Source organism: Dama dama, chromosome 26, assembly GCF_033118175.1.
Source record: "Dama dama isolate Ldn47 chromosome 26, ASM3311817v1, whole genome shotgun sequence".
Taxonomy (NCBI): Eukaryota; Metazoa; Chordata; class Mammalia; order Artiodactyla; family Cervidae; genus Dama; species Dama dama.
In genome coordinates, this window is record NC_083706.1 from 43,125,969 (window position 1) to 43,150,185 (window position 24,217).

Consider the following 24,217-nt stretch of genomic DNA (forward strand, 5'->3'; position numbering starts at 1 on the left):
TGCTCTTCTTCCAGGTGGCCGGCAGGCTGCTGAGCCCTCTGCCGCGGGGGGAGACGGTCTGCGCCCGGCCCGCGGCCGCTCACCATGACCATGACCCTGCACACCAAAGCGTCCGGCATGGCCCTGCTGCACCAGATCCAAGCCAACGAGCTGGAGCCCCTGAACCACCCGCAGCTCAAGATCCCCCTGGAGCGGCCCCTGGGCGAGGTGTACGTGGACAGCAGCAAGCCCGCCGTGTACAACTACCCCGAGGGTGCCGCGTACGACTTCAACGCCGCGGCCGCCGCCTCCGCGCCCGTCTACGGCCAGTCGGGCCTCCCCTACGGCCCCGGGTCCGAGGCGGCGGCGTTCGGCGCCAACGGCCTGGGGGCCTTCCCGCCGCTCAACAGCGTGTCTCCGAGCCCGCTGGTGCTGCTGCACCCGCCGCCGCAGCCCCTCTCGCCCTTCTTGCACCCGCACGGCCAACAGGTGCCCTATTACCTGGAGAACGAGCCGAGCGGCTATGCGGTGCGCGAAGCCGGCCCTCCCGCCTACTACAGGTACCCCGCGCCGCCCGCCGCGCCCCGTCGGGGTGGCCGCCGCGCGCCCGGCGGCTGGAGGGAGCGGGGGGCGAGGGACCGCGCGGCGCGGATGGAGCGGGGCGCGCAGGCCGCGGGGCCGGGCGCCCGGCCGCAGCCGCAGCCCGAGCCGGGGCCGCGCGACCCGAGGGCTAGCGCGACGCCGGGCCTGGGGTCACGGGTGCATCTCGTGTTCGGAGAGTCAAGTTCTCTGGCCCAGCAGCTTAAAAAAAAAATTTTTTTTTTTAATTTTTTATTTTTTTCTTCTCCACTCCCCCCCCCCCCCCCGCCCCCGCAATGTCTGCTTGAGACGCAGATCCGAAACCCCGTGTGCCCTAACTAAACAAATATTGGAAAACCGTGCAAAGCAGAGGTTTTTTAGTTGGGGAGGGGGGCACCCCAGAGCCAGTACACATAAAGTGCTTTGAGTCCCTAGAAAAGGTCCCCCTTTGGTACTTAAGGCAGGAGGTGTTTGGGACTCGCTGAACTCAGTTATTTATTTATATTAGTAGTAGCATTTAACAATTTTGTTTTACTGTGAGTGCCAAAGTTCCCCGCTGCTCGACTTTCGGGTTGGAAATATGCACGCTCTGATAATGGTGAGGATGGTGGTGGCAAAGGTGATTTCCTCGGGGAGCGATTCCTGGCACGTCTCCACCTAGGAGGGCTGCGGGGGTGAAAAGCGCCCCTCAGAAGACCCTGGAGTTGGATGGGTCTTAAGGAGTTTTCTGATTTCTGAGTTACCCGGGCTGAGTCCGTGTCAGAGCCCAGAGCTGGCAGAAGACTTCTGACATCCCGAGATTTAATAGTGTCCTCTGAGTTTGAAACATGCCACATCGAAGCGCGAGTGTGTTGAAATACTTTGCTGCCAGCTAAGTTTCATTTCTGGCCTACGGGGCGCAGAATGCCCCCGGGAGTGCTGTGCCCGAATTCAGCCCGGTTCTGTGATATTCCTTCAGGGGAAGAAGCAGACGGTAGTTCGGGGCGCACAGGGACACTTTAGTGACTTAGAGGCAAATGTTTTGTGTCTTCGTTTTTTTTTTTTTTTTTTGTTTTTCCTTTTTCGTAGAGATGACACTTTGCTTCTCCCTTCTTGCTCTCATGTTCCCTTTGACAGTTTCTCCCTTCTCTTTTGGTGGACTCCGAAAGGGCTTAGGCAGGTGGTCCTGGGAAATACCAGTGCTCTAGGTGCTGCTAGACAGGGATGCCCTGGAGTGGGTTTGAGAGACCCCAGGGCACCCACGTGGGTGGGCGCGGAGTTAGGCACTGCCTGACTCTACACCGGTGTCTGGACCTGCCTGTCATTCTTAACCCAGACCCTTCTGTATTGCAAGCCGGGATGATTTTCCATTCAGCGTTCTATTTCCAGAGATATTTATAGCAGAAGCAGGAGGAGGAAGGTGCCAGGTGGCCCCAGAGAATTTGAAGGGGGATCATGGGCTATCTGAGCACACCCTACATCCTTTAGCCCCTCAAAAGGCTTTAGAACACCCCACAGCCAGGCAGGTCCAGTCTGAGTTATTCCTTAGAAGACTCACTAGGATGAACAAAACTTTTACAAGTTGGCATCTGTCAAATTCATTTAACTTGTTTTAATTCAGGGTTAAAATGGAAAATGAAAAAGAATTTATTCTGCCTGCTTTTTTTTTTTTTTAAGTTTTAGAACAAAATCGAATGATTAAATCTGATTCACACCTTTTAAACTCCTTGATGTGAAGGAAGGCATTGGTATGATGTGAGTTCCATAACCTCGGGGTAGATTCCAGAAACTATTTTCTTTTCCATTTAATTTTCAGTTCTTTTATTGCAAATTAATGCCACTGAATTTCAATGGGCACTAATGAGACTGCTTCTCAGTGGATTATTTACTGCCTTGCCAGTAATTACAAAGTGAGTATGGTCAAATGAAGAGGGGATCACATTTTATTCAAAATTGTTCATCATCCCAGTGGCAAATAATATCCCTATAATAAGCCCCATCTTAAACTTTTTGCATTAGACAATATTCTGGTACTTTTAAAAAAAGAAAAAGGGAACTTTCAAAAATAATAAAGGTAAAAAAACTCACTATGTATGGGATTCTGGATGGAAATTCATTCTTAGCATAATTTTTTCCTTTGGCGTTTGTTTTCCGTAACATCCTTTTTTTGATGTTTGAATTTTGCCTTTTATTACCCAGGGAGGAAAAGAAGTCTCTATGAAATAGAATTATTTCAATAGACAAACGTTACTTAATATTTTCCCCCCTCTCAATTTTACTGTTTGAATGACTGGGTAAAAAGAAAAGAGCTGATTAGATTCTTTTAGAAACCCTTAGTTTTCTTCAGTAGTTATCAAAAGTTTTGGGGCCAAAAGCAAGTGTTTTTAGATGGCTTTTCATGATCCAGAGACTCATGAAATTAGTGAGTCTAGAACATTTTTTTAAAGGAATAAAATATTAAAAAAAAAATAGAAAATACTCAAGTGGGTAGTATCTAATAAGAGCAGATTTTGTTTCCTGACAATTTATTTTAATTATCCATGCTTATGTGTGCTGGCTGTGATTAAAATGTATGTCTTACTCTGGTTTGAGGTAAAGAAGTTTGAAAGCTACTGACCTAAAATGTTATGGTCAGTAGAAAACAAAAAGTTCAGGTAAGTGGCTGGTTGTTTTAGAGACACAAACCAAAATACAGTTTTGATTGTTTTTATTTTATTTTTTGCTTACAAATTAGCTGGTGACTTTAGGTCAGTTAGGTTGCCCTTTATTACATAACTTTATTCTTAACTTTTCCATTTGTAAAATGCTATTGTGTGGATTGTCCAGCTAAATGTCCCACTGGGATGTTCAAAGAATTTATGTGGCGTTCACATCATTTATCATTAAGATGCTACGGGCGGTTTCTTCTGTTGGCCGTAATATGCAGCCATATCTACGTATAAAGAAATGTAATAGATAAGACTGCCCTGGGCATATAGTAATGGGAGATAGATGGTTATACATCCCAACAAATTGTTATTGAAAGGGAATAAATTTGTAAATAGGCAAGCTGTGACCTGCAAAGTATGTCTTAGCTAAAATTTCATGATGAAGGCAAGTGGGAGTTACCTTATCCTGGGTTCCTTAGCATGTTTAAACATCTTAGAAAGTTTGAATAAAACTGAAGATGAAAATTAATTATGCCCACTATGTTTTAAAAATTCAAATGAGGTGTATAATACTCCATGCTGGTTTCAGTTTTATCACTCAGTATCCTTAAAGGTGAAATATTGCCCTCTTTTCCAAAAAATTGACCAATATCCAAACTTTTACATCAAAGCCGAACTCCTAGAAATTTGTCTTCTGGCTGTATGCATATTTTCAGTGTCTAGTTTGTGCATCGGTGAACATTTAAACTATTTTTCAACTTTAAACAAGGCTCACTTCTAGAGAGAGGTTTGAATGGTTGTTTCAAGTTTTCAGTAGTTCTTTCTTTGTAGTTAGGTGATATCTTAGCACCCTTTTTTCCTGGTTTTACTTTTTTTCAGTTATTTAAATTGTTGCTGTGTACCTGATTGTGTGGGTCTAAGAATAGTTTAAGGAGCCACATATTGCTTCAAGAATGAATGTATTTTGGATTGAAACAGGATCACATCTTCAAATCCCATTTCATTTTCACCTACTCTATGTGGCTTGTACATGTTTGGTAGAAAGCCCCTGAAAGATAATTGTCACTTATTCAGTCTTCTTTCTCACACTCAGCTAATTTGGATCTCTGAATTGCTTTTGTGAATATATTTAAGATGTAACATTCATAACTTAAGAAAATTCAGGTTCAGCATTTTGATTTCTTATTAATTTTAAGGATATGAAAGACGGGGGTAAGAAACTGACCATGGCAAGAACCGTAGATACAGGAAAAACTATAAAAGATATCAAACTTTTCAATAAGGCTAAGATACTAGTACTTTTGTCAAGTGAGCTAGTTTATGTAAAAGCAATGCATAAGCTATACAAGTGATTTTATTCACATGTTAATATTTGTTCTGGTGCTTTTATAAGCTAAAAAAATACTGTAGGGAAGAACTGACTTAAATGGTCAGGAGTTTCACTACAAATATAGATTGATGATAATATAAACTCATTTTCTGTGGAAGCTAAATTTAAATAAAATCTTTATTACCATCTGCAATGTTTGTTTGCAGCCTGGGTTTTCATAATGAACATTTATCTTATACATACATTTAAAAAAAAATCAAAACCCTGATTATGTGAAAATAGTTTTATATAAGGAAGTATATGGTTTATATTTTTTCTAAAATGTGTACTCAGCCCCAAAATAATAAATCTAAATCCTTCTAGTGACTTCAGTATTATTTTTAATGTAACTTTAGAAGGACCCAGTAGAGAAGGCAGCAGGCTAAGTATATTCCTTTCTTCTCTAGATTACACTGAATGGATAAAAGCAAATTACTCATTTTGTTTAATTCCAAGTCCCAGTTAGCTTATCGAAGAAAGGAAAACAGAGTGCCAAAACTGTTTAGAACCAAAATTCATACTTCAAATAAAGTACTATGTAAGTCCCCAGAATTCAGCCACTTGAACACAAACCAGTCAAAGTGAAAGTGTAAAGAATTTTATGGAAAGGAGGCAGTCCACCAAAATCATCGAGTAGTTTTATTTTATATTTTAAACTCTACCGATGAGTTAACCCGTAAAGTCCTTTTTAAGACGTGTGTCTAAACTTCCCATACTGTATCTCTAAAACATTCTCACAGCGTCGTCTGAAATCCGAGGACTGAACTGGGCTGGAGGTGACTGCAAACACCTTTATGGTATTCTTGATCTCATGAGAGAAGAAACCACGGATGCCAAGTTCTCATCTTCGAGAATATTAGTAGGAATTTTGAGGGGGGGAGTGTTTTACATAAATCAACAACAGTTTTAAGTATGTGTATATGTTTAGACTCTGTTAAAAATACAAAGGCTAGAAAGGCAACTATTTTGGTCCCAATTGACAAAATTTTATCTATTTTAACACAGTGATAATTTAATCAGAAAGACTAGGACTGACTCCACAGGCATCAAGAATGATTGCGTGAAAGGAGAGTTATTTAGTAAGGTGTAGTAGCTAAGAGCAATGGCTCTGGACTCAAACTGCTAGGCACCCAGTCCCACCTCGACAGTGGGCCACCTGTGAGAGCTCAACCAAATTGCCCAATCCTCAGTTTCTCCTTTTTTAAAAGAAACGAGACAATCATATTCTCTTCATTTAGGATGATTGTAAAGCTTAAACAAAATACTGCAGACTTTAAAAAAAAAAAATAGTGCCTAATCCATTGTAAACTCTCAGTGACTTAGATCTCAATGCTAGAAGAAAATTATTTCACAATTCTGTAGTCAGTCATTATTTTGCACCTGAGTTAGTGAGGAAGACTAAGGATTTAATCAAAATCAGTGTTTAATATTACGCAAAATAAATCTTATACAAACTTTAGTTTGATCGTTTCAATTTGCTGAGCTTCTGAGATTCTTAAATAGTGATATGGTGGTGTGACGGTGGAAACCACAATGATGCTGGTATTGGCAGGGGAACGAGGGGATGGTAATGATGATGGTGGTGGGTTAGCAGCAGTGAGATGCTGATGTCAATTTGGGTAGGCAGTATTTCTGAATGTCTATTATGTAGCCTGGAGATAACTATCCAGACAGAAATCAAACATTTTTAATATACTTTGCTCATTTCCATGGTAATATAATTTAGATACATAGTCAAAATTTTCCATAATAATACTGTCAATGACATGGATATCCTAAATCTGTTAAGTGCCTCTCATTGCCATACAGAAATTCAAAAAGAACAATCCAAACAAGCCTGGATTGCTTTCTTTCTTTGTTTCTCTCCTGAACCTTTTAGGGGAACGTGGTGCATCCTTAGTTTGTTCCCATAACATCTTCTCCTTGAATCAAATGTGTCATCTTTCAGGAGGTAGTAGGCAACTCCGTCTTGTCATTTTCTGCTTTCTGAAACTCCGGTGGTTTAGGCTTGAGAAAATTAGAGTAGTTCAATGAAAGTTAATTAAGAAATTTTCAGGACTAGACATTTCCCAGTGAGCCCTCAAAAAATTCAGATGGGGGTTCTTCTTTTTGAGGGTCCCCCCAAAGTTATCACCTCCAAGAGGAGCCAGAGACCCCTGAGAGTTTCATGTTCAGAGTTGCAACTTCAGCTTGGCAGCTACAGAGCTGCCTGGCCCAGAGGCTCCCTGGGCAGTTGAGGTTCTGTCTAGATTGCATCCCTCACCCTCACTCCCCCTGCCCCTAACAGAGGTGGGTGCAGGGATGCAACAGTTGTCTTGTGTGTGCCTGTGAGCACTACTTCCTGGGCAGTTTTCTTGGCAAATCAATTCACGACTCACTTCTCTCACATAAAGACTTGGAGTTTCTTTTAAGACCCTGAAAGTAAAAGATAATTCTCTTGTGATTCCCTGCAACCAAATCATGTTAGAAATAGTCATTTGTGCATTGGCATCCTTTCTCTTTCTTCCACCGATCTTTGTTTTATTAGTCCCTTCTCCTATTTTGTTTCTTTGCTCTATTTTCTAACGTTCTTCTCTTTAAACTCTTCTTGGCTTCTTTTCTGCTATCCAGCTTTCTTTCTTTCTTTTCTGTTTTAGTCACTCCATCTGTGTAGTCCCAGATTTTTCCTTCCATCTCTTCTGGTTTATTTCTTTATTGACCTGTGTCATCTGTTATTTTAATAAAATTTGGAACAGGGCTCAGCAGAGTTCCTGCCTAGCCTAGGAAGGCCAGTGGTGTAAGAATATACCTTCATAACCCAGTCATGACATTAAAAGTGGCATTAGCGACAGTAAAAGTTTCAAGAACGATTTTTTTTTTTCTTGTCTCTAAGGAGAGATGCTTAACAAAAATTCAGGACAAAAATTTCACTTAGTGAAATTGCTCCGGCAGCTTATTCATTCATTCATTCATTTGGCTAACTACACACTTGTTCCAAAGTGTGTAAGTTCACCAGGGGCATAGGTGAAATAAAACGTGTGTTTATATTCCTAGCAGTTCACACATCAATGTTAGCACAGAGCAGCCAGGAGCCTTACTGCATGGATGGCTGCAATCCCAGGGCCAAAGTCTTCTGCATGTGAATTTGACAAGGAGGTGACAGAAAGTGCAGTTTTGGCTATTGTCTTCTGGTGGTCTACATTTCAGGAGCCTGTATCTAAATGAACTTACACTACCCATATAAAGCCAACTATAATTTTCCACTTTGTCAACAAAAACACTTTTTTTTTAACAGTCATAGATCCTTCCATGATTCATTTTACTTAACGTTTTTTTAAGTGTTAGTTTTTTTTTTTTTTTTTTTTGCGTAACTTTCACTGTACAACATTGTCAGAAATGTACTTGATTTTAAAGACTGTTTTGGTTGTTTGAGTTGCCGAGTCGTTCTTTGCGACCCCATAGACTTTTAGCTGTCAGGCTTCTCTGTCCATGGGATTTCCTAGGCAAGAATACTGGAGTGGGTTGCCATTTCCTTCTCCAAGGGATCTTTCTGACCCAGGAATTGAACCTACGTCTTTTACACCTTATGCATTGCAGGTGGGTTCTTTACCCACTGACCGCCTGGGAAGCTGCTAGTTTGACTTCTTTTTTTTTTTTTTGAAGACCTTCTGTTTCTGCTGAACTATTTCAGGCACTTCAGGGAGAGAAGTGCATTCTAATTTGAATGCAAGATTCAATTTAGTTATAATGAGAAGGTATTTTCTTCAGTTATCTGACAAAACCTGAGAGGTCTCCAGAAGCTTCTTGGATTTCTAATGGGAGGAATCCCTGAGCTCTGGTCTGAACAGAAAGCCGATCTTATTCATCACAGTATTTCTCTGAGCGCTTAGCATAGTGGGCAGGAAGTGCCAGTTACCCTGGCCTCTTGCAGGGAGAAAGGCCGGTCAGGAAGAGATCTTTAGATGGGATTGGAAGAATGTGAGGAGTTTGAGAATCCCCTTTCCTCCACCGGGCATTTCAAGTTCATTGATTCCCCTTATTCACAGACCACACATTGACAAATTCACCTGCTCGCTGACGCTTTTTGTCACCTTCCAATCAGTCAGTACTCGTGGCACTTTCTCGGTCATTCACAGCAGCGCGGGCCGTGCACAAAGCAGCGAAAAATTTGAGTCATCCGACCTGTGCGTTCCCAGCTAAGGTCAAACCAGGCGAGCTCTGCCTGCTTCTTGCAGATCTCAGACTGTAAACAAGTGTCCTGGTGGAGGTCTATTTGCTGCCACTTTGTGTGTGTGTGTGTGCATTTTTGTGCTTTTTATTTAGTGATTTTGCTGTTTAGAAAGCCTGGTGCTGAAGTGCCGTCTAGTGTTCCTAAGTGCAGGAAGGCTGTGACGTGCCTTATGGAGAAAGTACAGGTTAGATCAACTGCGCTCAGCATGGGTTACAGTGCTGTTGGCCATGATTTTATTGTCGACAAACCAGCGATGTATATTAAATAAGATGTCTTTAAACAGAAACACACATGCACGCGTGCACACGCACACACACACACACACAGAGATCAAGCAAGCCTGTATATTGTTTGGTTGATGAAAATGTTATAACTAGAGTCTCTCAAGAACCTAACCCTCTATTTCCCCTAGGAGTGATGATTCAGTATCCACTAATTCAGTGATTGTGGTGACTTGATAGAATGTAACTGCAAGTACTGAAATAAGATTGTATAGAATAGAGTGATGAAGGGTTTGGGACGCAAGCAGCTTGTTTCTTGATTCCTGTCTCATTGTAATCTCTGACTCCATGTGCCTGAGTTTACTTATCTGTAAAATGCCAATCAAAATAGGCCCTATATCTTTTGGTAGTTGGGAGGATTAAACGAGTTCAGAGATGTCAAGGGTGTACAACATGCCCAGCACATAGCCAGCCACAATTTTTTATTCCTTCTTTGATGGAGAATTGACTGCTCTACACAGAAGAAGGTGACTAGGAGAGCTCTTTAAGAGTCTGGAGTGTTTGTAACTTCCCTGTGTGTGTTTGTTCTGCCTTCAAGGGGCCAGCTTTAACACCCTGTTGCGATAAGAAGTTAAACTTTTCCAACCTAAAGGAAACAGGAAGCTAGTGTTTTTCGAAATGCTTAGTATATGCCAGCTACTGTGCGAGCAAAGGGAAATAAAGCAGCTGTAGTAAACCCCAAATAAATTTTTAAAAAAGTAAATTAGGTAAAAAAAAGAGCGAAAGACATAAAATACTCTGGACTGAAGCAATTCCAGAGAGGGAAGTAGTTGAAACTGAGGTAAACAGTCTATGGAAAAGCTATGACGTATAGGGTAAGGAGGGGATTTCTCTGTGATCTGGAAAGAAGGACACAGAGAGGAGAAGAGGGATGGAAGCCAGAATGTACAGAGCATCTAGAAAAGTTGATTTTCAACCTGGCTGCACATTTGGATCAAGGATGATTTCAGAATCACCCAGATGATTAAAAAAACTATAGAGACCTGAGCCGTATCCCAGCAGTGTTGATGTCTGCTCTGGGAGTGAAGCAGAAATAAGCAATTAAGAGAACAAAACAAAACAACAAAACTCCATGGGCTTTCCTCCTGGGTAGTCCGCTGATTCATGGTCTCCCAGCATTTCTGAAAGCTTTATCACATTTAATCTTCCTAGGCCTGTCCATCACAGCGGCCCCAGATTGTGTTCTGACCCTGAGGAGAACTATTCAGACCCAGGGCTGCCTGCTTTCCGAGTCTCCACTTCACTGAACCACTTGGATTTCAGAAGCAGAGAGAGAAAGGAATGCCAAGAAGAAAAATGACAGTAACATTCATTTCTACTCCTCATCTTTCCAAAATAATGTATAAAGCATGCAGTTGCATTAACAGTATGAGGCTGCAGGCTTTTGCCACTGGATATGAAGATGAAGTTAGGAAACGACCTAAAATAGGAATGTAAATACAGTTGATCCTCAAGCAACACAAGTTTGAACTGCTCACATTCACACGTAGGTGGATGGTTTCAGTATTAAGTCCCGTAGTGCTACATAATCTTCTGTTGGCTGAATCCATAGATGCCGAAGTAGGCATACAGAAGGAACCACAGATATGGAGGCAGACTATAAGTTATACCAGGAATATTTTTAATTAAACTGCAGTTGATTGGCACCCACAATCCCCGTGTTGGTTCAAGAGTCAAGTGTATGTACCTATGCCGATTAGCGGGCATGATTTGGGTTTTTGTCAAAGGTTTAGATAATTGAAGGTCACTGAAGTCTTTGAACATTCCGCTCAATAGGGTTCACTTCTCTTCAGTTCTGCTGATCGTTGCCACACACCCAGACTCTAGCATTGTTGATATAACCTCTAAATATCTGTATCAGGATAATTGATTGATTGTGCCAGATTTCCAGTTGTGTTTCTGGAAAGTTCCTCAAACATGTTCCCTGAACATGTGGAGGGCTTAATTAAAACTCTCCCTGTGTACTCCTTTCTGTTGGGAAGTATTTGCAGAATTCTTTCTGTAGGTAGAATTAGAAGACTCATTCATTGACGAGGGAAATGGGCATTCAGGCACCTGACCTTGGCACATCAGCAGTTTGGGATCAGCTTGGTAAAGTTCCCTCAGTGTTCAATCTTCCTTGTGTGACTTTGCCCAGAATCCGCTGAAAGCAAGACTTTGAAATCTCAGAAACATGCTTACTTGTAGCTCCGCAGGTTAGAAGCGAGTGTGGGGCTCCTCGGATGTCCCCACGATGCCACACCATGAGGCGCCATCCGCCCGCAGGGCCAGGTCTCTCTGGTTCTTTGTGTCTGATGCTCAGTACTTCAGATCAATGAGACCAAAGTTGCTTTTCCATAACGAGCCCAACTCTCATCACAGGCATCTGTGTTTGACATTAGAAAATGCTAGCCAAGATGTCAGGTGGCTGGTGGAAGCATTCACAGGCTCTAGTGTTTTTAATGTGGAACAACGGTATAGTTCACAGAAAGGCGTACGAGGCATCCATCTGCAGGCCTCAAAAACACACAAAGATGCTCCTTCTGCAACGCCTCTCACATCCTTCTCTCCTTTCTCTGCACTCAACCAGCTCTCTGTTATGGCTGTAAGAATTCCGTCCAGGTCTTGCAGATTTTGAGCTTACAAACTCAAATTTTCCTGTTTACCCGAGCTTCCTATCCAAAGTGTGCATTTGATTGGGTCCTTCCTCTGCTTCAAAGCCTTCAGTAGCTTCTCCTCATCACAGAACAGAGGCATGTTCTGTAGTGCAGCGTTCAAAGACCTTGTCATTTGACTCCAAGTCATCTCCTCCACTCCACTCAGCTCAGCTCCGCTCCATGAAGCTCTTGTTCAAAACCAGATCTGAACAGGCACATTCCCACTTCTGTTCTTCAGTTGTCTCCCCCGTGTATCTTCCTTTCTTCTTGTCCCACCCATGTTAGACTGAGGCTATACAAAAGTCAGAGCTCAGTTCCAACACCTCCTTCGCCAGATGAGTTTTCCACTTGGCGTTCTTTCAGTGTTATTGTGCATGTGGAGCACCTTCTTGGGTACCTCTATTATGGAAGTCACCATGGAATGCCTTTCATTACAGTTGTGCATAGATTTCTCTCCCCCATCTATTTGCTGCTGCTGCTGCTACTAAGTCACTTCAGTCGTGTCCGACTCTGTGCGACCGCACAGACGGCAGCCCACCAGGCTCCCCCGTCCCTGGGAGTCTCCAGGCAAGAACACTAGAGTGGGTTGCCATTTACTTCTCCAGTGCCTGAAAGTGAAAACTGAAAGTGAAGTCGCTCAGTCGTGTCCAACTCTTTGCAATCCCATGGACTGCAGCCTACCAGGCTCCTCCGTCCATGGGATTTTCCAGGCAAGAGTATTGGAGTGGGGTGCCATTGACTTCTCTGCCCCCATCTATTTAATTGTTACCAATTAATTATAGGGGCTTCCCTGGTGGCTTAGGCAGCAAAGAATATGCCTGAAATGTAGGAGAGCTGGGTTCAATCCCTGGGTCAGGAAGATTCCCTGGAGAAGGAAATTGGAACCCACTCCAGCATTCTTGCCTGGAGAATCTCATGTACAGAGGAGCCTGGTGGGCTACAGTCCATGGGATTGCAAAGAGCCAGACATGACTGAGTGACTAACACTTCAGACTTCAGAATTAATTATTAATAACAATAATCCTATATGGCAGAAACCAACACAACATGGTAAAGCGATTATCCTTCAATTTTTAAAAAAACTGTTCAGTTCAGTTCATTTCAGTCACTCAATTGTGTCCGACTCTTTGTGACCCCACGGACTGCAGCACGCCAGCCCTCCCTGTCCATCACCAACTCCCGGAGCTTGCTCAAACTCATGTCCATTGAGTCGGTAATGCCATCCAACCATCTCATCCTCTTTCATCCCCTTCTCCTCCTGCCTTCAATCTTTCCCAGCATCAGGGTCTTTTCCAGTGAGTCAGTTCTTTGCATCAGGTGGCCAAAGGATTGGAGTTTCAGCTTCAGCATCACTCCTTCCAATGAACATTCAGGACTGATTTCCCTTAGGATGGACTGGTTGGATCTCCTTGCAGTTCAAGGGACTCTCAAGAGTCTTCTCTAACACCGCAGTTCAAAAGCATCAATTCTTCAGTGCTCAGCTTTCTTTATAGTCCAACTATCACATCCATACATGACTACTAGAAAAACCATAGCCTTGACTAGATGGACCTTTGTTGGCAAAGTAATGTCTCTGCTTTTTAATTTGCTGTTGGTCATAACTTTCCTTCCAAGGAGTAAGCGTCTTTTAATTTCATGGCTGTAGTCACCATCTGCAGTGATTTTGGAGCCCCAAAATATAAAGTCTGCCACTGTTTCCCCATCTATTTGCCATGAAGTGATGGGGCCAGATGCCATGATCATAGTTTTCTGAATGTTGAGTTTTATGCCAACTTTTTCACTCTCTTTCACTTTCATCAAGAGGCTCTTTAGTTCTTCACTTTCTGCCACAAGGGTGGTGTCATCTGCATATCTGAGGTTATTGATGTTTCTCCTGGCAATCTTGATAGTAGCTTGTGCTTCTTCCAGCCCAGCGTTTCTCATGGTGTACTCTGCACATAAGTTAAATAAGCAGGGTGACAATATACAGCCTTGATGTACTCCTTTTCCTATTTGGAACCAGTCTGTTGTTCCATGCCAGTTCTAACTGTTGCTTCCTGACCTGCATACAGATTTCTCAAAAGGCAGGTCAGGTGGTCTGGTATTCCCATGTATTTCAGAATTTTCCACAGTTTGTGGTGACCCACACAAAGGCTTTGGCATAGTCAATAAAGCAGAAAGAGATGTTTTTCTGGAACTCTCTTGCTTTTTTGATGATCAAAAAAACTGTTAACTATCCCCCCCAAGTGACAATCATATTCAGTCATGTAGTATTAAGTCATTATTAAAATGAAATGATTGTTTTGTTAATTTTATGGGTTAATTTAGAGTAATTGCATAAAATTAATTACTGTGTATATTCATTCACTGAGCAAGCTTTATCTAGTGTCAACTATATACTAATCCCTATGGTAGTTATAGAGATTGGATACACTGTGTGTTATTAAGTTGCTCATAGTCAAGTGAGGGAGATGACAAAAGTACAGATAATCAAAAACCAGTGGAATAAGAATGGTGGTAGAGGAGGGACCAGCAGAGGCATGGAGGAGCGGCACTTAGCCAGATGGAGGGCTCCTGTCTCCTGAGGAAGAGATCCAAAAAGGTGTGAGGGAGAGAGGATTTAGGCAGTGGAAGAGGATGGGTGAGGCTGTGAAGAGATGCTGAGTCTGGTTTCCTGGTCCTCCCTAGAGTTCCAGCCCTGTTCCTTGCTGGAACGAATCCTTAATATTGGAATGAATATTGGAATATGGAATGAATCCTTAATATTTTACAGAGCCAAATTGTTGAAGGAACCAAAAAGAGTAGATTGTTAAGAATAGGAGAAATAACTTTAATTATACCAGTGGCTAGTATTTTTCTGACTGTAGTGCACTGGGCACCCTGCTGAAAGCTTTAATGGATGATCTTGTTGAGTCCTTATACCAACTATAAGAAGCTGATACTGCTATTATTCCTACTCTATGGATGAAGAAACTAAGAGAAAGAAAGTGACTTACCCAGGGTCACACAGCCAATAATGGAGAAGTTTGTGTGTGTATATGTTCAGTTGCTCAGTCCTATCTGACATTTTGTGACCTTCTGGACTGTAGCCTGTCAGACTCCTTTGTCCTTGGGATTCTCCAGGCGAGAATGCTGGGGTGGGTTGCCATTTCCTCCCCTAGAGTATCTTCCCAACCTAGGGATCAAACTTGTGTCTCTGGTGTCTCCTGCATTGGTAGGCAGGTTCTTTACCTCTGAAATACCTGGGCTGGGCCAATGGAGAGTTAAGGATTCCAAATTTGGAAGGTGAATTTTGGAGCTCAGGTTTTAACCTGCTCTATTTTGCATGAAAATGGACAGAATATCTTCTGTCACTGATTGATTTACTTGGCAGTTGATTTGTTGTGTCTTTATATTTAGTTGTGACAATGCTTTAATCTTAGACTATGTCCCAGAGCTGCTGCTTTTAGTTTTATGGGAAATGACTATTTTTATGCTGCTTGCTAAAAGTATGTTTAAACATTTTTCCATGTAGTAGGGGAGTGTTTTCCCTTCTGATATCAGAAGGAACCATTAAATAAAATCCTACAAACACTTCCTGATAGCAACCTTGTGCATTTCTCCACGTGAAACATACCCAAGGATTTAAAATTCAGACAGAATTATAGTATTCATCTGGTCCAGTCCTTTCTTTATGTAATTAAAATCATAGAATTGCAGTATTTGAAATCTAGGAAGAATCTTAGTTGTGATTCCCACCTCTTTATTTTCCAGTTGAGGAGATTCAAGTCTAGAGATGTGAAGTGACTTCCCGTAAGTTCCCCAGTTAGTGTGGGCAGAGCCAAGGCTAGAACCTATGCCTTCTGCCTCCAACCTACCACTTCATATGGCTGGAGGTGTGACCAGCTTCTGTTCACTGAGGATTTCAGGGCCATGCCCTACTCCTTGTAATTCTGTCGTGGAGAGTAGAAACGGAAGCAAAGTGGAATGAAGGAATGCCTGATGCTGATCATGACAAAACCGTAACAATGGCTTAATGCCATTGTTCCAGCCATTCCTGTCTAGACAGACCATCAATTCAATTGGTGTTTGTGGTCCTTGTGAGAATTTTTTATCTTGGTTTGACACTACAGCTTTAAGAATCTGGGAGGCTTTTATATTTAGATCATCCTGTCAGTTCTAATAATTATACAATCAGCCCTCTGTATCCACGGGTTCTGAATCCAGTTAACCCCCCATGGAACATATTGGGGGGAAAAAAGTCCAGAAAGTTTTTAAAAGCATAACTTGAATTTGCTGTTCACAGGCAACTATTTACTTGCATTTTATCGTATTCACAACTGTTTATTATATTAGGTGTTATATAGAGTCTAGAGATGATTTAAGGGTCTTTGGTAGCTCAGACCATAAAGAATCTGCCTACGATTCAAGAGACCCAGGTTCAATCCCTGGGTCAGGAAGATCTGCTGGAGAAGGGAATGGCAACCCACTCCAGTATGTGCATAGGTTACATGCAAATACTGTGCTATTTTATACGAGGGACTTGAGCATTCATGGATTTTAGGTGGGAGTCAGGGTGGAGGTGCCCCCAAATCAATCCTCTGCAGTCGAATGTTAAGGGACAACTGTATCTTGTTACTTTGTGATGGAAGGTTTCCTTTTTTGTTTTCCGTTTTTCTTTTTCCTGAGCGCAGAGGTTCAGGATTACCTTATTGGACTTCTCTGGAGACTTCTGCTGACTCCTTTCAGATTTCTAAAGCAGTTGGATGCTATTTTTGTTCCATAATTACCAAAGTGAAAATGGAACTTGAATTATTTCATAATAGATATTTCACCTCAGTATTGGCAAAATTAAAAAATAATTCAATCTGTGCTTGATCCAGCAGCCTCGTTACAATAGACAATTTTTATAACAGGGTCCCATGTTGAGTATCTTGTGTCTTCTTTGGGACTAATTGCTAAACCTAATGTTGGTTATACACTGTTTACTATTAAATTTTCCCCCTTGTAGTTAATATTGTTCCAGGAAATGAAATGTAAGATTAATAAGAATGGCTATTGATGGAACTGTATGTCCCGAGTGTAATTAATGTTCCTGATAAATGTGTTAAAGAAGGGCATGGCTGATGGGTTATAACTGTACTAAACCAAGATAATTTGAAACCACTTATTCTGTAGAAATTTGTATTTCTCAGGTTGGGATTTATAGCTAAACAAAACTATACTATTTTTTCAATTTCTTTTTTAAATGAATTAAAGAACTGTTAAAATGGTCAATTAATTAATTGTCAATTAACTATGCTTACATTAACATTCAGTGACTTTTTGTTCTTCATGGAAAGGATGACCTTTACACTTGTGAAAGAAGAGCTTGAGGTTGCAGAAGTTCCTATAGACTTCTTGAGGTTACCTTTCCCATTTCTTTTCTCTTCTGTAAAAAATTGTAGACCACAATGTATTTTGTTCCGGTTGTGAAAATGCTATCAGCAGCCTCTCGGCAAAAAGACTTTCACTGAGAAGCTGATGACAAAGCTTCCATGGTGATTTGTGGAGAGCTTTGGCCCTGCATTCTGAATTCTGGTGGCTCCTCGCAGCCTGGGGATGCTACATACAAAGGATGATCAGGTCAATGGTGGCTGTTTCTAAGTCAATATTTCTCCTGAGAATATGATCATTTTAATCTTCTCAAGGTCTAGGCTAAAACTCTCTAATTGGATCTACATGAAGGAGAACAGCAGCAGGTGGACGGAAAGTGAGAATGATCAATTAATGTGAGGCCACAGGCCTCATGGTGCGATGCGAGATCGTGCTCAGCATGGAGTGAGCGTCCCTTCGTTGACCTAATCCACGTGAATCGGATGGTGCATTAGTCTTTTGAACTCCTAAATAATTGTAGTAAATGAGTGAGCATTAATTTAATGTGAAATCCCATTGGCTCAAGAGTTAATGCATGTTCAAAATTGCCTAATTTTGTCTAAAGCCGTCTTTTGTCTCTTGACGAGAAAAGCGTGGTTAAGCCTGTGATGTAGCCTTTCCCACTGTCCTGAACTCAACTCTGTCCTTGCTGCCAAACTCATGTATCTCTGCTGCCTGCTCTTAAAAGCTTCATATTTTGGATTGTCCGGTGTATAGAGGGTGCTCAAGTGACTTTGAATTTCAGATAACAAACAGAAAAACTTTTTTAGTATAGCTTTGTCCCACATGATGTTATACTAAAAGATTCTTTGCTGTTATTCTGAAATTCAGCTTAACTGGGTGTCTTGCATTTTTATTGGGTAAATCTGGCAGCCCTGGCCATGTTGCCTCACTGTTTACTGAGTTTCATTTTTGAAGCCTGAAGGTTATGTTTTATGACTCTCTCTTCCAACTAGTACACAGATGTCTGCCTGTCTTTTCCTACCAGGAAAGGAAGCACACTGATGAGGAATCTGCACATTTAAATAGTTGTCATCATTCTTGATTATAATTAAAGACATAGGTTTAGAGTAAACCCAGAATGACATAGCTGATAATTCTGTTACTCAGAATGATAGAGTACAAGGGAAAATATTACAATACAATATTACAGTATTATAATTCTGCATGAGGAGAAAACCAAGGAGTAAGGAGCTAGTTTAAAAAAAGAGATCTGTCATCAGAATTATTAATTAGATAGTTTTTGTGAGTAAGTAATATAGTGAGTGAACTTTGCTTGGTTGTTTGGAGGGAATTCTCTTATTTTTGCAGCATTGTGATTGATTTCAGAAAATAGCAGGTTAGAAAAATTATTCTTGGAAATGCTTTCCAGAGGGTGAAAGATTTAGAAGAAAAAAATACAGCTTCTATCTAGATAGAACATTAAACAGATCTGCACTCCTTTCTTCTCCATTTCTTCATTTTTTAGCACGTTGGGATGGCTGACTCCCTAGCAGGAGAACTTGAGCTTGGCAGTGGTGGCTTGCTGCATGAGGTGCCTCGATGCATGGCTGCAAACCAGCTTGTGGGGATGGCATGTGGCTTGAGGACCTCCAAATGCATGGATACTAGGGGGCTTGTAAAGAAATCAAGGCTGAGGGGCGGTGGGGGGGGGGGAAAGAGATGCTTGGGAGGCAGTGAATTGAGGAAGTGATCTAGCCAGCTTCTGTGTATGGCTGGATAATTGTACATGTATAATTTTCTGGACGGGGGGAGTCCTCAGAAGTCTTTTGGGTGAGACCATGGGGAACAAAGTGTGAGTGAGAAGCCATGAGTCTTTGGAAACATTTCCTTTTACCCCGCCCTAACTCAAGGACATTGAACAGCTCCCAGAGGCACACGCCAAGGCATAGCTGGGGTTGGTGGGGTGGAGCGGGGAGAGTTGGAGCAAGGTTCTCAGCCGCTTGGGAAACTTGTTGCTTGAGCTGGTGGCAGCTGAGGCCACTGGCTAAGAGCTGAGGGATTTTGCCCCAACTGGATGTGAGCCAGATTTGAGCAGAGCACTGGGGATGGGAGGGGAATAAATGGAAGGTTGGCTTGATTGTTTCCTGCTTCATAACATGCTTCTACCTTGCAGAACTATGGCAGAAGAGTCAAGAGTATTTCAGAGCTAAATAGAACGAGTCATAAATACCACTTATAAGGATAGTAAAGATGTGTAATATTGACTTCCCTCTGACCAGTGCCAAGTCCTGCAGGAAGATTGAGCAAGTGGAGTAGAGACTGGGAATTTGATCCCTGTCATATTGCTTCTGACTGCATCTTCTAGAAAAACCCATCAGAGGGTACTGTCTAGAAACTGGAGGAAGCTCAAGAGGCTGCTGTCTAGAAACGAGAGGAAACTGTGAATGCAAAGGCTAGAATACACCAGCCTGTGCTGGGAGGCCTGAGACACTGATGTTTCCAAGGAGTTCCAGAGCAGCTGTTTTCTTTTTTCTTCATCTCATCGTATTTCTTAATTCAGTTTTCAGGATCAGGTCATCTAAAAATCATCTAAAAATTCTTCTCTGATAAACAATATTCCTCTAATTTATGACTATTATTTGATTATACAAATGAACCAAGTCTTTAAAAAACAAATTCTGCCTAATCCTGAGCAGATGTGTAGAGCAGATCCCTTCTGGAGAGTCATTGTCACTTCAGAACCCCAGCCCTGACCTTCTTCTCAGTCGGAGGTGTTGGGGATCTGTAGTCTGAACTCTGCACGGAAGCCACTGTGGTGGTGAGGATACAGGACAGGCCCTTTGTGACCAGTCTGTAATCCTCAGGTTTGGCCTTCAGGAGTGTCGGGATGTTCTGGAAGGTGTGGGGTGGTTGCAGGCCCAGGGTGTCCATCACATGATCAGGTAGTTGATGTCAGTGGCCAGCTGCTTGGTGGCATTGCAAAGCCCATCTCCATCTCCTGGCTACTTGAGACCCAGGCTGTAGACAACTGTGCTCTATTAACTTTGATGACTTCCTGAGCACCACACTGGACCATTGGTCCAAGGAGTATTTGAAGTCACGGTTTGCCATTCTGATCAAGAGTCACCAGTGTTGCCTGTCTGACATACTCCTACTTCACCCTGGTGATGTTGTAGCACCTCCACCTAGGTGCGCTGGATGGCTGACTCAGTTTGCCCATTCATTCATTCAGTCAGTATTTATTGGCCGTCTACCCTATGCCAGGCACTATTCTAAGCACCGGGAATAGACCAGTGAACAAATCAGACTGATCAGGAAAGGGTCCAATATGAAGACAACACATAAGCAAAGATTTGAAATAGGGGAGGGAATGGTAGCAGGGGAATCTCTCAGGGAAGAGTATTTCAGGCTGAGATCGCAGCAGTGAGAGGATCCCGAGGCAGGCGTGTGCCTGCTGTGTATGGAACAGGGAGGCTGGGATGACGGGGTGGAGTACCAAGTCAGAGGTGAGGATGGAGAGGAATGTAGGCCTCAGAGTGAATAGGGCCTTTGTGGACCATTGATGGGATGCTGGCTTTTCCTCCAAATGAGTGGGAGATTCATCAGAGGATTTCAAAGAGTGGAATGACCTGCTCTGAGCTTTTATTGTGACTGGTTTAAAACCTTTACAAAAATGGAAAAGCACAGTGACCCTTCATGTTCCCATCACCCAGCTTTGACCATTATAATATAGCTTGTCAATATTTCTGTATGCATTTCTAAAGGATGGAGACTATTTTGTAAAAATACAACTATACTATGATTACCAAATTTAAAAGTTAACAATATTTCTTTAAATATCGAGAATTTGAATTGATTTATACTTTGAAGGTCAAACTGATAGGATTTCCTGACAGCTTTGATGCAGCTTGTGAGAGAGGAGTCAAGAATTAGATAGTAATTAAAATCCTTTTTGGTGTCATACATTTATTGGAATGCTACTATATATATATATATATATATATATATATACACTTCAAACTAGGTCTTTTAAAAATTAATTTATTTTAATTAGAGGCTAATTACTTTATAATATTGTGGTGATTTTTGCTACACATCGACACGAATCAGTCATGGGTGTACGTGTGTCCCCCATCCCGAACCCCCACCCCCCCCACCTCCCTCCCCATCCCATCCCTCTGGGTTGTCCCAGTGCACCAGCTTTGAATGTCCTATTTCATGCATCAAACTTGAACTGGTCATCTATTTCACAATGGTAATATACATGTTTCAATGCTATTTTCTCAAATCATCCCACCCTTGCCTTCAACCAGAGAGTTCAAAAGTCTGTTCTTTATATCTGTGTCTCTTTTGCTGTCTCTCATTTAGGGTCATCGTTACCATCTTTCTAAATTCCATATATATGCTTTAATATACTGTATTGGTGTTTTTCTTTCTGACTTCACTCTGTATAATAGGCTCCAATTTTATCCACGTTATTAGAACTGACTCAAATGTGTTCTTTTTAATAGCTGAGTAATATTCCACTGTGCCTGTGTACCACAATTTTCTTATCCATTCATCTGCCAGTGGACATCTAGGTTGCTTCCATGTCCTAGTTATTGTAAACAGTGCTGCGATGAACACTGGGGTACGTGTATCTTTCCATTCTGGTTTCCTTTAAAGATTAACATCAGCATCTGGCTTCGGGATTTTTAGTTTCTTTTTGTAAATATTACCAATACCATAAATTCTTCAGCTAGAGAAAATATTGGTATTGCTATTTTCAAATGTGGAAAAGTAGCACAGAATTGCTCACTTGTTAAGTGACTTACTCTAAAGTCCCTTAAATGGTGGTTTAGAAAATCCTGGTAAACTGGGAATGACTTACCCAAACTTGAAGTTTCTTTTCTCTATTATCTCTTCCTCTCTAGAGGAAATTTGGGCAGACAATCAGACATATATTTGGACAGATTTCCTAATCTCTCAAGGTATTTTAAATTATTTAAAGAGCTGTCATGGAAATAGTTCCATGTATTATAACTCAGCTGAATTATTAAATTGAATTTAAAGAAAATCAAAAGATTAATTGGCTGCCTCCTATATATTGGATGTCATTTACAAGGATTTCAAGGTCTAACAGGCATGAAACCTTGGAACTGTAATTGCGATCAGTGTAAATGGAGGCAGAGAGAATACCAGGTATAGAGGTAGTAGAGGGAAGAAATGAGTCTGGATGTGATCAGGAGTTCTTCTGGCTTGCAGGGGCTGGGCAAGGATATTCTTGGCAGAAAACAACATGAGCAAAGGCATGAGAAGAGTGAAGGCATGGCAAGTTGGGAAGAGCATGCAGTTGGCTGCTGAAGTATGTGGTACCTGGCTTGTAGATAAAGGAGCAGCAGGAGATGAGTCTGGAGACAGAGGTCAAGCTTTTGCAGAGAGCACTTTGCATCTTTCCCTCAGTCAAAGAGGTAATAACAGCATCTGAAAACTCCCAAACTCTCTGCCAGTTGCAGAATCACTGCCCCCAGTGGGGTGTTTCACACACACCTACCCAATCTTGTCTGATGTTTGTCCATGAGCCCTACGTCATCTGAGGCTCCGTCAATGTCCCATGTATTCCTGGTGTCTCTGGATGACACTGTCTTCAGATGTTGTTTCTGCTACAACTCAGAGTGATCTGTGTCTTCTCAGAAGTAAGCAAATTATCAACTGCAAAAGAATAGATTGCTCATTGAGCTTGCATCCTGTAATGTGGGCATGCTAAGTTGATTCTGTTGTGTCCCACTCTTTCTGACTCTATGGACCATAGCCCACTAGGTTCTTCTGTCCATGGGATTCTCCAGGCAAGAAGACTGGAGTGGGTTGCCATTCCCTCCTCCAGGGGATCTTCCCAATTCAGGGATCGAACCTGGGTTTCTCACCTGAGTTGGCAGTGGGTTCTTTACCACTAATGCCACCTGGGAAACTTCCTGTAGAATGGATTGGAAAAAATCAAAGTAACCCTGCAGATTTGTTTCTAGCTTCCCTTTCTAAGAGAGCTCTTAGTCTCTACCCAGAGATGTCAACATTTCTGGTCACTGATTATGTTGGAGAATTTGGCCATTGAGGAAGTTTCAGTGCTAAAGAACCTCTGTTCTTTTTAAACCATATCCAAATTGTCTTCTGTTCCAGGATAGTTCATTTGCTTGGCAACTCTCTCTCCAGCCATGCATGCTAATCTAAACAGAGCCCCAGGAGATGAATTTTGTCTCCTTTGTCATTGATAGCTCAGCTATATTTTCTTCTACCCAGGTTCCCACCTCAATCACTGATAGAGCCTAGTGAACTAAGAATATGTCAAATACACAGATGTATTGAATATGTCCCTCCGTTTCTTTGTTTCTTGTCTTTTTTCCCTCTAGTTTTTTTCTGTCCTGTTTCTTCATGCCTCATATTAGTGAGAAGTGACATTTCTGTGGGCAAGCCACAGTTAGGAACACAATGGCCATCACTGTCAGCTCTCTGATGAAATGGGTGTTTGTCATCTTTGATCGGTCATGGGACTGAACACTGAGCAGGCTTAAATACAGTGCTAGGGCCTCTTACCAACTTATCTTTTACACATTTTATTACTCTTGGGAATGAGTTTTGAAAAATGGGCTGTGCACTGGTGAGACCCACTGAAGAAACCCTAGCTGCTTACAGATGTTATTGTTGGTCGGAAACATGGTCACCCAGCGTAGAGGCTGGAAAGCAATTCAGAAAACATAGTTGAGACTTCTCATTTTACAGAGAAGCAACTGAGACCCAAAGAGGTTGGGGACTTGCTTAAGCCATGCAGCTGTTACTGGCAGCTTTTTATCTAGAACCCGAGAGTTCTGACTCAGGGTAGAATTTTTCCACCACAATACCCTGCCTCCTTAATTGAAGTTTATTACATTTGCAGCTCTGTGATCCCTAATGACATACAGATGACATACAGATTCCCAAATAATTTTTGTAAGGAAAACTTTCCATGTGCAACTCTAGACATGTTTGTGTGGTCTTTTTATGTGATGATATATTATCGTTCTATCTCTTGGATGGACTCATCAGTTTACAATTTATGGAATGATTTATGGATCACATTCAAAAGCAAACCAGAGGCCAGTGGTGGAGCTCCAGGACTGTTTTTGGTGTTTTGTGCCTGGAGGGCCTTTTCCCAAAGGCCCAAGTCTTCCTCCTTGAGCTTGAGCTGTTTGCTTTCCTGGGAAAAAACC

The 24,217-nt window shown here is 42.0% G+C and overlaps 1 protein-coding gene across 1 annotated transcript in view; it reads left to right on the top strand.

Annotated features, from left to right (window-relative positions):
- Positions 1-26: 26 nt before the first annotated feature.
- The window catches only part of ESR1 (estrogen receptor 1), a 271,737-nt gene continuing 247,546 nt past the window's right edge, over positions 27-24,217 (top strand). The window contains exon 1 of the mRNA XM_061130593.1: positions 27-539. Within this exon, the coding sequence (XP_060986576.1) occupies positions 85-539 (455 nt within the window). The 5' untranslated portion in view covers positions 27-84. The remainder of the gene's footprint in view (positions 540-24,217) is intronic.